This window comes from Simochromis diagramma, unplaced genomic scaffold (assembly GCF_900408965.1).
Source record: "Simochromis diagramma unplaced genomic scaffold, fSimDia1.1 OVJJ01000344.1, whole genome shotgun sequence".
NCBI classification, from domain to species: domain Eukaryota; kingdom Metazoa; phylum Chordata; class Actinopteri; order Cichliformes; family Cichlidae; genus Simochromis; species Simochromis diagramma.
In genome coordinates this window covers 13,698,561-13,715,437 of record NW_024387375.1, presented here as the reverse complement: position 1 = coordinate 13,715,437, position 16,877 = coordinate 13,698,561, and the positions used below count along the sequence as shown (strand labels likewise).

Genomic DNA, 16,877 nt, shown 5'->3' with positions numbered 1-16,877 from the left:
CATGCCATCTTGTAAATCTACCCTTTCTCACTTGCTGGTATCTCTATGTTACAAATCATCCCTCACACTCCTCTCCACCCGCTCCACCCTGCCCGCATCCTGTTCTTACTCTCTCTTGTGCACTGTCCGCTGCTTTGGATGGAGGCAGTCACTATTGATCACAGCAGATAGAAAGTTTAAATAGGACAGTTTAGTATTTGAGATGCTCAGTTGTTCCATGTATTTGTTTCCTTTCCGTTTGCCTTCAGGACCTGGACAACCTTCAGATCCAGCTAGAAGAGGTGCGCTTCTTCGACTTGTTTGGATACAGTGAGGAGGAAGGAGGCTGGCTCTGCTTCATGTGTAACAACCCTGAGAAAGCTACAGGTACACACACGCACACATATATGCACGCTAAGACGGGCACTGAGAATAGAAGGAATGAAGAAATGAGCTCTTCTTATCTGAAAATTGAAGCCCTCCACCTTTATAAACACTTCACTGTACATTTCCGCTCTTGCATATCGTCAAACATCGAAATTACACACTTTGCCTCACACACTTTGTCCTCCTGCGGTTTCCCCTGAATGGCTCCCATCCTTTTCTGTCTTCAGAGGAATGAACAACAACTAAAGTGGGATTTTAAAAGATTGCTTTCTCATTTCATGTCATCTCACCAGCTCTCTTGGGCACAGTTTTCTCTCTCTGGGGAGCTCCATGGGATGTTTTCCCTCAGAATGCCTTCGAGGCACATGACCTTTCCCCGGAAAAGTCAAGGAAAGTGGAGCAGAGAGCAGCTCTTACAAAACAGCTGCCACCCTGATTTAAGCATTTTTCAAGTCACTATAAGCAGTCAGTCACTTCCACCATGACTCAGATGTGATTGCTTTACTTTGGACTGGTGACCTTCCAGTGAGTGCTTTGTGCTGATGAAGTAAGACTTGGAATAAAGATCAAATCTTAAATCACCTTTGGTTTGAAAATTGCAGTGCTTAAAAATGTATAAACCATTCATAGTTTGCTACATTTCTGCATAAATACTACCAGAAAGTCCCAAAATCAAATAAAGAGAAGCCAGTTTAAAGCTAAACTCATTCAACGATCAGGATTTAATGAAAGAGATTTGGGACCATTGCTAACCTCTCCTGGAGTGCTCAAGCAGAGATCCCTCCAGGAGCGAGGCATGTAATCTAGTCACGTAATAGTAGTCGTGTAATAAAGTTTAACTGTAAGATGCTCCATGTGTGCGTGAGTGAGTGAGAGCAACATCAGTGGTATGTAGCCTCATCCGTCTGTGAGAGCGTGGCGATAGATGTAGCTGCAGCGCACAGAATGTGCTTAAGTGAACTGTGTTCACTTCATCTTAATGGAATGAAGTCCAAGTTGGCCCAGATATGAAAGCAAGTAACGAGCTATGAACCAGGCTAAACGGGTAGGAGCCATCAATCAGACAGAGCATGAAACGTGTTTTAAGCTAAACATTTCTTCGCATTTTTGTAGATGTTTAAATATCATTTATTAAAAATACTGAGGAACTTTTACTTTGTGCCATGCATACACGAGAGATCACTAGGACATTTACTGTTGTATTGTAGCGTTAAATAAATAATTAGAGAATCAGCAGAAAGCCATATTCAAGTTTTGTGAGGTTTTCTTTCGCTTTATCTAATGAGAAAATTCTTATAAAAGGCAGGTATAACTAAAGACGCTGCCTCTGTCTGTGTGTGTGGCAACATCTCAAATAGATGGACTACAGGTCTAGATTGGCTAACCCTAATGTTCAGGCCAGCTGTGGATACTTGGAATAACACACAGATCACAGTCCACTTGGATTTGGCTCTTTATAATAATCAGAAAGAGATTAATGAGAAGTCTGTTTAAACAAATGATCTTCATACATTTAAGTGGTATTGACATTTATATGGCTCATTTCAAGACTCCTTGATATAAACAATACAGAAGCCAATTGAACTCCATTCTTTGCGCTCCGCTGCTAACCGGTGCATTCACTGACCTGGCTGAATGACTGCAAGGAATGGATGGTTACCTTTTTAGACTCGTGCCAGTTTCTCTTCATTACAGGAGGATTTAGAAGGGGAACAGTGATACCCTGTGTCCGTGTGGGGCTCTGTGTGTGTCTGTGTGTGCCTATTGTGCAAAAGTCCAGAGCCACTCCCAACGTCTTTGTATTTTGCCAGAGTTTGTTCTCATTTTTCAAGTGCTCTTGAGCAGCTGTTCTCCATGTGTTTCGAACTTTTTCTTAGGACATTGGCTGCTTTTTCACTTTGATTCAGTCCAGTCGTTGTAGCATTTGCAGAGAAATGTTTTTTTTTTTTTAGCCACTTAACACTGCCCTATGAATCATCATAAAAAAACTCACAGGATGAAGCAGTGTTGTCTACACATAACAGATAACTTAGCAACGACCCATTTTCAAATGGTATCTTTAGGCACTTTGTTACTAGCGGCCTGTCACAACAACATATAACACATGTCCTCATTTATTAAGTTGAATCTACATAAAATGCCAACGATAACAAATGACCAAGCGCAAACACTGTGCTGCTGTACTGAAGAAGATTTTTCCTGACAACTTTTTACTTTTACTTCCTACATTTTTAAACAAATATCTGGACTTTCTAAGTAAAGAGAGTCTGTACTTTGCCAACTCTGCACAATTTAGCAGACATAAAATAGTGTTTTATGTCTGTCAAAATAGTATTTTCAGGGTGTCCTTACAAAAACTAAGGAAACCAGAGAAGTGGAAGACAGAACAAGAGGTAGAAGGCCTAAAAAATTATCTATGGCAGATAGTAGCAGAAGTATCTTAAGTGTCCATAAGATATTAAGATACTGTTAAATGTCTTTATGTCCTTAAGAAATAGGGAAAAAAAATCCAACAAAGACCACCAGAATTGGACTCAGTGGCAGGGTGGCTGTGAGGAAAAAGGGAGAAAAGTCTGAAGTACAGCAAATTAGACAAGAACTGGACTGAAAATCAGTAGCAGCAAGTCTGATGAATCCAGATTTAAAATTCTTGGTTCAAATCCTCATCGATGTCTTATCGAAACTGATAGAATTATGAATGCAGAAAAGTAGCATCAGATTTTGATCCACCATACGATACCAGCTGGAAAACATCTGATATCTAACAGCTTCATTTTCCAGCACAACAGTGATCCCAAATGCACTGCCAATGCAGTAAAAGCATATCTTTATATGATTGTAGGGTCTTTATGTTCCAATATAAAGGACCTTGAGGTGACTGTTGGCATTATGAATTGAATTGAGTTGAAAACACACAATGGCACTTATCAGTCATGGATCGGCCTCCCAGAGCCTGGACCTCAGCATTACTGTAGCATGCACATTATTCTCATGTCGACAGAGAACATAAATGCAGCCAACATCCAGAGAAGAGCTTTGAATGTCCTTCAAGGAGCCTGGAGAAATATTCCTGAAGACCGCTTAAAGAAATATTCAGACTGTGTTGAAGAGTAAAGGTGGTCATACATACTTTCAGTCCTGTTTGAATTGTATGGACTCTTTTTTTTTTTTTTTTTTAACTTTCAGTCTGTATTTTGATGAATGTTTGCACATGATTCAATAAATCGCTGCACCTGTGTCACACCTGTGCCCCTGACAAAATATAAAGAAGTGAAGGGTGTCTCAAGACTTTTGGACTACACCATACTGTGTGTATATATATACATGTTTCTTCTATGCATGGCTGTCTTGATCAGACTTGGACAGATGTTATAGTTTCTGTTTTCTAACAGTCCTTTTAGAAAGAGTATATTACGTTGAATACAAGTACATTTTTTTAAATAAAATGATTGACACCAAGCCCTGCGGCAGATTGGCGACCTGTCCAGGGGGAGCTCTGCTTCTCGCCCTAAGACAGCTGGGATAGGCTCCAGCACCCCTGAGATCCTGAAAAGGCTAAGCGGAAGAGGATGGATGGATGGATGGATGGATGGATGGATGATAGACACCACCTTTACAGATTTTTTGCACCTTGCATTTATTTCAGATAATTTAGTTTGTTGTCAAAGCGGTATTACATCTACCTGATGAGTACAAATCTGCCCAAATGACTCTTTTGTATTTAAACAGTTCAGTTAACCCAGCACATTATTATGGCACCTGGCTCTGATTAAAACACACAACAGATAAAAATCAGAACATGTACAATACATCTGTACCAAAGTCAGGCTCAGACAGTCAGGTACCTGAACAGCTGAAATCAGTGTCAGTAAGCCTGATGCAAGATATGTTACTGTTACAACAAACATGGATACACAAGTAAACCTTAACTAATGACAGTTTTTTGAAGAAGCCATCAAACAGACCCCCAGTCATCTTAAAAATCCTGAAATTGAAACTGAAACCAAACTCTGTGACAACATGTAAAATGCCAAAACTGAGAAATCTGGGGTTTTAAATACGATACAATACAATACAACTTCATTTGTATAGCACATTTTAAAAAAACAGCGGTACACCAAAGTGCTTTACAATAACAGCAAAATTAAGACGTGATTAAATAAAAGACTATCAACAAAGTACCACATATGTCATCAGGTTGAGGGCACTAATTATACAGGAATAAAAGGGAATATAAGAACAAAGTTACTAAGAACAGATATAGCTAAAAGATCAAGTAAATAGATAAAAAAAATTGAGCCACATATAAAATAGGGACACTAACTACGGTACATGGAAAAGCTATGTTAAATAAGTGAGTTTTTAAACAGGATTGTAAAGATAAAATGGAGTCTGACACGCAGATAGGGATTGGAAGGTTGTTCCACAGGTTAGGTGCAACCAGGGCAAAAGCACGGTCACCCCTAGATTTAAGGCTAGATCTAGGCTGAGCCAAGAGTAATTGGGCTGAAGACCTGAGGGCTAACCCAGGGACTTATGGACTAAGGAGATCGACAAGATAACGAGGGGCTAAATTATTCATAATTTTAAAGGTGAGCAACAATATTTTAAATTCGATATGATATTTTATGGGTAACCAATGCAAATCAGCAAGAATGGAGGTGCTAGAGGCATGCTTTCTAGTGCCAGTCAGGAGGCGAGCCGCAGCATTTTGGACAAGCTGGAGTCTATGAAGGAGAGCGGAGTGAAGACCAAAGTAGAGAGAATTACAGTAATCCAATCTAGAAGTCACAAAAGCATGAATGAGCTTTTCAAGATCTTTATGAGGGACATAGTGCTTAGTCTTAGCAATAAGGCACAGTTGGTAAAATCTAGATTTGATTACTGAGGACACTTGTTTGTTAAATTTAAAACAACCGAGTCAGAGAGAGAAGTGGCAAAGGAACCAAGGGTATCAGCTAATAGACCCCGGGGGATATGGTTGCCAAACACCACAATTTCCATTTTCTTTTCATTCAGGATAAGGGAGTTGCCCGAAAGCCATTCTCTGACTTCTCCCATGCACTCGAGGAAGCAGTGCAACGATGGAGCAATGTCGTCATGATCTAACTGAAAATATATTTTTATATCGTCGGCATAGATGTGACGAGAAATGTTATATTTTTTAAATTAAGCCTAGGGGGAGCATGTATAATGAGAATAGCATTAAAAACAAAACAAAACTAGATCCTCATTTTGAGTTTGATGCCAGCAACACATTTAAATAAACTTTAGACAGGAGTGTGCCCTGGGTTTGGAAGTGAGTTATGCTAGTCTTGCTTTGGTGTAGGACACCTTTTTTGCGCCACGGACCAGTTTATGCCCGACAATATTTTCATGGACCGGCCTTTAAGGTGTCGCGGATAAATACAACAAAATAAAACTAGTACCGGTACCGAAAAAAAGAAGATTTATTCATAACACACGTGAAAAGACCGATAAAAACGATAACAAAATAACGCTGAAAACCGATAAAAACCCTGAAAACCATACATTTCACACCTGAGCCTCAACTCTCGCGGCCCGGTACCAAACGACTCACGGACCGGTACCGGTCCGAGGCCCGGGGGTTGGGGACCGCTGATTTAGGACATTCTTTGCCTTATATTTCTTTTCCAGTTTAATACCACAAATCTTTTAATCCAGAGCACTGTTGTTGGAATACACAACGCATGGAGTTTTGATCTGTCTTGCAGAATTCGGAAAGGAATTCCCAAAAGAAGGTGCAATCTGATTGGCAGAATTTCCCGCTCCTAAACCTGTATGCATCATATCATTCACCAATGATGGTGCCTTCATAGATGTCCACGTTGCATGCCATGTGCTTCAGTATGTTCAAAGCATGTCGCTGGCAACAAATTCAAAGTGGCTTTTTTGATATTTATTCTCTAATTTTTAGGTAAATATAGAATTTTTAGTAATGAAGTAATTAAGAAATTATTGTATTCTGTTGTTTATACCTAATGCAGTGTTACCATTTTTTTTTCAATATGGGTTGTAATATGTAGCTACTGAAATAGTTTTTTGAAAAGCAAAACTGTTGCCCAATTCAGGTCATTTTAGCAGAAAATGACCTGAATTGCTTCATTCAGTATGGAACAAATGCAAGATTTATTGCACTTGTTCTGTACTGGAAATGATTGCATTTATGCAGCCAGGCTGGATTTACAGGAAATGTATTTCGCGGCTTTAGTCATGGCAGTACAGTTCATGGCACGTGAACATGTTTTCACGTAAAGGAACGTGGTCATAAAACAAGACTGCAATAACGTATTCAAGGCCAAGACGGAAACTCAGAACCATCCGCTGGGAACTTGGTTGTCCAACTGAAAGCTGTCCAGTTTTTTAGCTGAAGTTACAGTAAATGACAGAAATACACTCAACTCATCTCCCTGAAACAACTGGAATATTTTACTTTTAGATGGCTTTTTTTTTTTCCACATGTCCGTTCACATATTTACATGTATGCATGCTGTTCATATAGCAAGCGGCACCCAGCCAAGATTTGACTTTATAATACTTTATATGGTTGTGCTACAATGATTAAAAAATAAATAAATTAAAAAAACTTGCTGACTTGGCCAGAGTAGACTCAGAGGTTACACACACAGACACACGCACACGCACACACACACACACAGAATTTGTTTCATTTTTTAAAGCTAAAAAGGAAAAGCGCTTTTCACTTCAACTTATTATGGAGTGCAGCCAGTGGTTGGTACAACTCCATAATACTTTATGATATACTGTTGAGTTCAACTACTGGAATGTCTTTGAAGTGTGCGTTAATGACCAGTTCAGTGTGTGTGTGTGTGTGTGTGTGTGTGTGTGTGTGTGTGTGTGTGTGTGTGTGTGTGTGTGGACATGCCTGAATACGGCACATACCAAGTGTGTCCTCTTATCCTGCGCTCCCTGGGCTGTTCAGTATTTTCACTTGGACAACATGCTGTTGCACTCACTTAACTGGCAAGCAGCAGAAGAGAAAAGGGAATAAAAATATATGGTGATTACATCAGTTTTCTCTCCACGTGTGGATTTGAGCACATTTGGTAATCTCGGGAAGACAAATCGACTTCTTTCAAAAATATGGAAAGCCCCATCTAAGTGTCATCCTCCCACATTCAATCAGCGAAGACAGAAATTTTCATTTCATTTTCTGGAAAAGAGAGACGTTCATCACATGGTGAAATTTTGAGTGTCATTGCTATAAATGGAGTTTTGAGGCTTAGTGAAAGTTTGTCAAATCAAGGCAGCATTTCTCAAGGGTGCAACTGGAGGTTCTGGTGACATCATAGGGCGAGATTAGGCGAAGCATGTTAGCTAATACATATGTGGCTGTCATGGCCTTTGTACATGTTGTGGCATCATTTATGCAGCTCTACTGCAACACTTTCCAGCTTATATTTCTTCTCTTATTTAAAACTTTACTACATAAGGATATATTTTTGGAATTTAATCTTGCTCTTTTTTAATGTTGTCCCTAAGGTTTCCAGTAAAGGTTGAGTCAGTCACCGAGATTTTTTCTGGAAGCAGTTTTGAAACCATCAATTGGATTTGGCAGCAGAATCAATGACAATGGCACATCAGAACAAAATGAAGTACGATCTATGTGTAACGGGACACTTGTAGGTAGGATATGGCATTAGGTTTGGTGAAGCCTTATTTGGAAACGGTGCTAGTGGTGCATGTATATACTACATTATGTTATATGCAGTCCTGTGAATAACTAAGTACACACTTACTGCTTCCACAGGAATTAAAAAGGTAAAATTCGACCATACAGTGATCAGAAAAACTGCAAAAACCCAAGAGCTACATCTCAGACTCTACAGGCCTCAGTTCACTGTTAAATATTAAAGTTCATGACAGTATCATTAGGAGGCTGGGAGACTTCTGGACCACAGTTCTTTAGACAGATAAGATCAAAGTGGAGATGTTTGACAGTTACACACAGCAACATGTTTGGAAAAACCAAACACATCATGTCAGCACAAAAACCTCACAACAACTGTCATACACTGTGGTGGAGAGGTGATGATGTTCTGTAGCCACAGGACCCGGGCACCTTGCAGTCATTGAATCGACCACGAACTCCTCTGTGTACCAAAGTATTCTAAACTCAAATGTGAGGCCATCTGTCTGACAGATAAAGCTTTGATGTGTCATGCAATCATGCAGTGATTCCAAGGACGTCAGCAAATCTACAACAGAATGACTGAGAAAGAAAAGAATCAAGTCAGGCGTCAACCCGACTGGGACAATCCGGTCGTTAACGGATGACGTGACGAATCCTACTTCCGGGCCTAAAGTAGTCTGCGTTTAATATGGCTTTTGTGTTGTTAACATGTTTAATGTTATGTATTTTCTTCTATTTTAATCTCAAAAATCTCCTAAAACAGTCAGTGATCACTGTTGACCTCCCTCGGCTTTTATTACCGCTAATGATTTATTTAAGCTCAGTTTTTAAAACCTTAGGATGTAACTACAGCCCAGCCCATGCAGCAGTATATGAATGACTAACCTCGTATTGTGGATGGATTATCTCAGTTGTTCTCCTGGCTGAAGTTTGGTCCTTTTACAGCATCCTGCCATGCGATTACATTTGTTCCTGACCACCGAGAACACTCACGGTAACTTTTATCGAGTGGAAAAAAAGTTAGCTTGTTTATATTATGCTAACATAGCTGTGTCGCTAGCGGTCACGTAGCACATCATTATATACCAGCTAGCCAAACTTCAGTAACCCTACAAACGTCACTGCTGTTTAGTTTTCTGTCTTCATTTATGCTGGAAGTGATAACAGAGCTGTACGTTTTAATTTGTTTCCAAAACCCCGCAGTCAGGACATGCTATATTGTATTTAGATAGAAGCTAGCGAGCTAACTTCCTGCTAACTTCTAACTCCGTTAAATGTCATAAATTCCGTTTTCATGGATGCCTGGATGTTAAACTCAATTGTTACACCTGGTAGAGCAGAACGCTGATCATTTTATTAAAGATGAAAGACTTTAGACAGTTTTTCAACTCTCAGTAATGCCATAGTGATCGTTTGATATATGGACCTGCAGCGGAGTTTAGGCCCAGACACGGCTAGTGACGTCAGACTTAACGACCGGATAATAGCTGAATCGAACTTCTGCAGTGAGTCTGTGCATTAACCTATTTATAACTGCCACCAAGGTGCCATCACTGCTAGCATTCATGCTTGCATTTTACATGTTAATGATCACGACTGACATGACCATGACCGATAGAAACAAATACAAATGCTGGGCTCAGCTTTGTTGTTGACTTTTAAAAAATAAATAAAAAATCCACTTCTTTGTGCATCTTTTCCAGGGATTTTCTTACATCCCTGAGATGTAAGAAAATCATGGGACGTGGCCTGGAGACATGACCTTAGGAATAGTCCTGATTTTGACTAAATGATTCTTCTTCTTCTACCGATCCATTCAAAAACTGTGGCGAAAATGTAGCTGGAAATGCAAGGGAGGAATCGATGGTACTGAAAAGAGGAATTGCAATGTCCACATGACATGTAGATACATCTGTAGGCAGGTGCACGTCAGATTATGGTGCAGGTCACATTGTAGGGGGATTTGGGGTATAATCTAGATTTAACACCAAAATATAAAGCTCCAGTAAGAGAGCTGCGCATAAACCAATGCACCCAGACTTCAATAAACTGAAGCGACGCTGTAAAGAGAAGCTGGACAAAATTGCTCCACAACAATGCAAGAGACCGATAAACTCTTACAGAAAACGATTACTCAAGTCATCGTTGCTAAAAGTGGTTCTACAAGCTACCGAATCACAGGACATTTTTCACTTGACCGCACTGAGTCCTGTGAAATCTTTATTTTTCTCTGTGTGCCACGTAGCGTTTGTCTCTGGACTCTGTAACCACCTCTGTGTTTACAGTTTGTGTAATGCCTGGGTGCTTCACGAGAATAGAACGTGCTGAAAGTTTTGTCTCTACTTGCACCATCGTTGTTGTTTTCTTTTCTCTCTTTTTTTTTTTTTTTAACTCACCCTTGCTCGAATTTCCAGGAACCACTAGTGATGTCATTTTCCATGGAAATTATATTTAAACCATAAGAAGAAATTTGTGGTTGGTGATACAGCTTTAAATTATTATACAATAAGTTAGTAATAATATATAATAATTTAAAGCCTTCTAATAGGGTCACTTACATGGAGACTGAATTGCTAACATCACAGTGAGTAATTTGAGATTTTGCGTTTGTGTTCAGGATACGTGTCCCTGCTCTACTCACACCTAATATTGAGTTGATCGTGTGGTCGTGAAGCCAAGAACAGCAAACCATCAAAGTATCAAGCAGTTACACATTATAAAAGCTAACTCCAGAGCTTGTAGAGGGTTTCTTTTAATATATATGTCTAGGCCTGAGGGAGAAATTAGGGTTGTTTGTAGGAGATGTTTCTGGAAATCATTTGGGTTGGAGACATGACTCATTTCCCATTTTTGAAATCCTGTCACTCCCATAACATTGCAGTCATTGATCAAGAGCCATATGCAGAGGGGGTCTTGTCAGGTTTGGCACTAAAATGGGTGATCTGACCACACATGGAAAGCAAACTAAACAACAGCTCCATGCAAAACCTTCCTGTTTCTGCACATTACTGTGGACCTTTTGTATTTGCTTATGATTTAGTGTATGTGTGTGTGTGTTTTATTAGCTGTGTATTTGCTCGTTTGACATCAGCGTGTCTCCGATGAAAGACTGAAAGCCACTGCGCACGCCTGGGGCGGACAACAAAGGTTACCATTCCAGGTGTCTACATCAAAGCGAAGTGATGAGACACGAGGATTTATGCATCAAAGGACTTTTTAAAAATCAAAATGTTTGTTAGATGAAGCACTCAGCCTAGTTGCCCACAGTGGCAGGACTGCAGTAATCGGTGTTCCACAGCCCTGCGTAACAATGTCTTTCTATATTGTTGTGCTGTCATAAATCATTTTCATTATTTTGTTTATAAATTGTCAAAACATACTATTAAATACCAGTAAAAAGTTATCACACCTGAAATAATGTGTTTAAAATGCTGTCTTTGGTTTCTCTGTTGTCCATAAAAGGAAAGGAAATAATGTGGAAACAGAAAAGCAGCAAAGAAGCCCCTCTTTCTGCTCTCCTCTCTTCTGATTTGGGGTTGCCATGACCTTTCGTGGTGTGTTTGGTTTGGTTTCAAACCCCTTTGGGAGTCATCTGCTCAGCATGGAGGCCACACTCCAAACACTGATCAGATTGCCTAATCTGTTTTTAACCACGATATGGCGGATACAAAGGGCCGCTCTGTTCGCTCCTCTTTCTCTCTAAACTGGCGCCAAACCTGAACATGCCAAAACATGCCCACGGAGCGCTTAGAGTACACAGGAACTGTTTGCACACATGCGCTGCAGGCGCGAACACTTAGAGACATTATGCAGTGCATTATGACACTGATGTCTGATTTAGTCAGGTTGGGATTGAAACGGTCTTTAACCTGCCAGGTCATTTTCTCACAGCAACACAATATCTGTTATGTGTCAGTTCCAATTTAACTTCCTGGAAACCTGCAGGAAAGCTGCACGATGCAGGGAACGGTTGTGATTGGTATTTGAAGGCACTTGATTCGGGAGCACTTCCTGTTGCACTATTATAATGCTCATTTAATAGTGGGAAGCTGAACTCGTGATTAAAATGCATGGTGGAGGCTCTATCATGGTTTGCGGCTGCATTTCAGCCAGTGGTGTTTGGGATCGTGTCAAAACTCTTGAAATTAAGAATGCTGAAAAGCACCATCAGATTCTGATCCACTGTCTAATACCATCTAGAAAATGTTTGATTGGTAACGGCTTCATTTTTCAGCATGATAATGATTCCAAACATACTGACAATGTGATAAAAACATACCTTAATAGAAAAACACAATCAGTCATAAACAGGCCTCCCCAGAGCCCCGACCTCAACATTGTTGAAGCAGTGTGGGACCATCTTAACAGAACAAAAAGCAGCCAGCGTCTAAAGAAAAGCTTTGAATGTCCTTCAAGAAGTCTAAAGAACTATTCGTGAAGACTGCTTACAAGAAACCACACCTAAGAGAGTTCAGACTTTGCTGAAGTCACATCAAATATTGACTTTTAAGCTTGTTAGAATTGTACACTGTGTTTATGCCTTATATAATGCAATTCCATGTATGTTTGCACACCCAAATCCTTTTGCACAGTACTTGAGAGTCATAGAAGATGGAGACAGAAACAGAAAGAAAGAAATCAGTTGGATTTTAGCTTGAATGTGTGGACTCCATCAGCTGTAGCAGCTGGCTGGTAACCCATACCGACCTCTGCATGACTTATTAGACGGACAAGCTTTCTCGAACATCTCTTACCTGCTGACAGCATAGGTCACGAACTTGGTGCTTTTTTTTTTTTACCTGATTGAAGCATTGATTCTGCTTTACCAGCTTGTGAGGGCATCAGAGAGTCCAACATGTTAGGTTTATTGCAAAGTATAATAAGTATAATATCTTGTTAATTAATTAATAAATTTTTTTCATTCTTTCCTTTACGTTTGTCATGTGTTTGTGTGCTATCTATAGTCGTAAACCAGGAGGGACAGCCTTTGATCGAGGGGAAGCTGAAAGAGAAGCAGGTTCGCTGGAAGTTCATTAAGCGCTGGAAAACCCGCTACTTCACCTTGGCGGGAAATCAGCTCCTTTTCCGGAGAGGCAAATCGGTAGGTAGACACTGAAAATGAACCCTAACACATAAACATACACCTACGCATGGTCCCGTCCTCTCGCTTATAAAGCTGTCAGTAATCTTACTATGTCTCGTGTGATTTAAATCATGATGAAACTGTATGAAACAGTGGAAATGGCACCTCAGCAGGAGCATCTGATGAATCCAGCTATAACAAATCTTGGCCCTGCTAAGGACTCTTGGGGGAGGGGCGGGACTCGCAAAGACAAAGTGTGATGCTACAAAAACATGACTTACTTGCAGAAATGGTTATGCACAAGTAGCTCAAGGAGAAAGAGCCTTGAACGTGAAATACTGACTCTCATCTGAGTAAACGTGATCTCTCCCTCCTTGCTTTATCAAACACAGTTCATGGCAGTCATCTGCACAGGAGAAACTGTTATAGGGATCGAGTGTCATCTGGACTTTAGCCAGTGCTGTGTCTAAAATAGCAGCTCTCCAAATTAGAGGACAGCATAGAGGAGTTTATGGAAACAGGGGAATATTCATCTTTCTCCTGCTTCTTTTTGTTTTTTTCCTAACTTTAAACAAAAGTCTTTGTGCTCGGATCCAGATGGTAATGGAGTCTGCTGTTTTGCAGCCACCGCAGATTGGGAAGGTTTTGTGTCTTTGTTCTCAGAGCCCTGTCTGTCTCTGCCAGCAGGTTCTGGAGGTGGTTGGCATGTTGTGAAAGACGTTTTTTCCTGACGAGAACCAAAAAATATTTCCTTCGTACTGAACGATCAGGCAGCTTTGACTGTCAGACATGCATCGCACTCTGGTGCACAAGTAAAAGGAACAAGAAACCCCCCCCAACATTTTTACATATAGGTTATGTGTGTGTCTGTGGCTCCACAGTGTAGTGGTTGCCACATGAAAAACCCCTATTTTGAAACTGGGGGGAAGGCATAAATTGCATCAGGAAATCTGTGGCAACGAAAAGGAAGAAGCCGGAAGGAAGAAACTGGTTATAGTGGATTTGAAGTGTGCATACTCTGTCACATCCTAAAATGCATTCATGGCCCAACAGCTGGGATGTGTGGAGGTTAAGCATATAGGTTCGTGTATCTCACACCTCATCCAGTTTACCTTTTGACATCTTTTCTGCAGCCAAAATTCATCAGTCGTGTTTTATATGAAGTCCACATCAACCTTTTAGAACAGAACCTCCAGTTCCTCGTGTGTCACCTGGTACTCTGATCATCCACTGATCCCGAGTCTCTCTGTAAGCCAGACTGATCATGTGAAAGCTGACGTTGTTGCACAAATTAACATGTCTATACCTCCGAAAACAGCTGCGAGATGAAAATGTAGGTAAAAATTAGGTACAGCCTCAATTTTGCAACAACGACATTTCTGCTGATACAGAGAAAAAAAATTGTGAAGTAAGTTTCATTCATGCTTACAGCTCACAGGCAGCAGCATTTCCTAATCTGGAAAAACATGTCACGTGGCTGTCTTCTTAACTTAACACTACACCTATGTACTAGATATTTATAGCATGAAGATACATGGCTTCTTGAAATAGAGTAAACCTAATGCAATGTTTAAAATCTGCTGATTCTGAGGTCAGATGTGAACTTTTTTCCAGATTTAGTTGATTTTAAATTCCTCCGTATGGCTCAGATCAATCAAATGTCTGTTTGAATCCCCAGCAGAGAACACAGCCTGTGAACATGTCGACCCCAATAGCTTTTCAGCTCTCTCTCACACACACACACACACACACACACACATACAATAAAGAAAGGATGTGGTAACTTGCCATGAGTCTGCACCCATATTTGGTTAAGTGGTTGTAACCGCTTAACCAAATATGGGGGTAAGAAGACATGGCTGTGTTGCAATATGCACACAAACTTACCAGCTCATACAATTCAAATGGCCCTTACGCTAGGTGGGTAAAATACAGAAAGGAGGGGACTGAGGAGTGGGAGGACTGTAGAAATTCCAGTGAACTGTAATTATTCTGAGGTAGTGGGTCCTGGAAGCAACACTAGGAAAAACTGTTGTTCCAGAAAATTAAGAGGCTACCTCTGTGTGGTTTTCTTCACACATTTCCTAGCACGCTGATATGAATAGCTCCAAGCAAAAATCACCCAAGAAGAAAACTTTTGCGGTGGACGAAGACGGGGTCGCTTCAGATGTGAACTTTCAGACAATAGTCAAGCCTTTTATTTATATGCTGCTTTCTACTTATTTGCATTGCAGAGAAAATACTCCATCTTTTCTTATCTAATCTAACGACAAATGTCAGTTTAGTGTCCTTTTGTGGTTTACCGTGCACGAGAAGAGAGAGGAAACTGCCTTTTAAGTACAGGGTGTGTGATAGAGGATCAGCTGACTTCAAAGGGCAATATTTGTGTTTAAGTAATGGACATCGAACATTTGACAATACTTGGCAGAATATAAATCACGCTGCACAGCTGTCAGGAGCAGAATGCTTTCTGTTGCACGGTCGCCATATTGACTGAGACTTGATGGGAGGGGGAGGAGAGCTGGCCACTTCTACCTACCGGCAACCTCGCGAATCACCTCTTACTAGCAGGATGTGTTTGATCGTTACAGATGAATTAAAGCACTTTGAAATCAGTTTCTGATTGTTTGTGATACACCCTGTATTTTATTTATCTCCAAGTAAAGTATTTAAAGTCACTGTGTGTCCTCCCCACAGAAGGATGAGCTGGATGACATCCCGATTGAGCTGAGCAAGGTGCAAAGCGTCAAGGTGACTGTCATCATCCCTCAGAACGCTTCCATCACTTACCCATATCCTCACCACTGATCACCATCAGCGCTACTTACACCTCTGTCAGTTTGAAGCTAATATATCATCTGACCTAAAGGTCTAAACTCTTCCCAGGATTCAGAGCTAAGCAGATCAGCTTGACAAGGATAAATAAGCTACTATAAATATGATAGAAGAAACCAACATGAAGCCAAAACACATTTTTTTAAAAAGACAGCAGCTCTCCTCCAAACGAGCTAGATGATGAAGTCGTCTTGTCTATTAATCTTCCCCACCCATTTGTTCTGTTTGCAGGTGGTAGCCAAGAAGCGTCGGGACCGGGGTCTGCCGCGCGCCTTCGAGATCTTCACCGACAGTAAAACGTATGTGCTGAAGGCTCAGGATGAGAAACACGCTGAAGAGTGGCTGCAGTGCATCAACGTGGCTGTGGCTCAGGCCAAAGAGAGGGAGAACAGAGAGACCACCACCTACCTGTGAGAGCGGCACCGACCGAGACGGCGGCGGGGACGCGAACGCGCAGCCAAACATACGCTGACTTCCACATGTAGGATATTTGTTTCTTGTAAGCATTTACAAGACGGGGGGATAAAAAAGACCCCAGCAGGTGACTCTGAGAAGAAAAACTAAGCGCACTGCTAGTAACTTGTCAATAGCACCACCAGCTCTGTCTTCAGTCGTAGTAATGATGGAGCGCAAATAAGAAAAAGGATTTTTAGACATTAAACCAGCAATAAAAGACTAATGAAGGATGGTTACGTATTAAAAACACGACTCCCTGTATTTACCATTACGTTTAACCAACCTGCCCGTGTGCCATGCTTCTCGGCGCGTAGGCCGCCATCAGCGATAGCAAATGTTTGTTTTACGTGTTCAGATGTCACCTGACTTTTCCGCTTTGCTCCTACAAGCAAACGAAGCAGGCATCAGTGGGAAGTTGGGATTTCTCCGTTTAATGACACATTTAGAGTCCAGAGTAGTATT

General features: G+C 40.8%; 1 protein-coding gene across 4 annotated transcripts in view; it reads left to right on the top strand.

Moving 5' to 3' along the window:
- The window catches only part of veph1 (ventricular zone expressed PH domain-containing 1), an 82,976-nt gene extending 66,099 nt beyond the window's left edge, over positions 1-16,877 (top strand). For 3 of the 4 annotated variants that reach the window (XM_040008571.1, XM_040008569.1, XM_040008568.1), the window contains 4 exons: positions 249-366; positions 13,006-13,142; positions 15,822-15,875; positions 16,191-16,373. In XM_040008571.1, the coding sequence (XP_039864505.1) occupies positions 249-366; positions 13,006-13,142; positions 15,822-15,875; positions 16,191-16,373 (492 nt within the window). Of the gene's footprint in view, positions 1-248; positions 367-13,005; positions 13,143-15,821; positions 15,876-16,190 lie in introns of all 4 variants that reach the window. The other variant, XM_040008570.1, reaches the window with a different exon arrangement.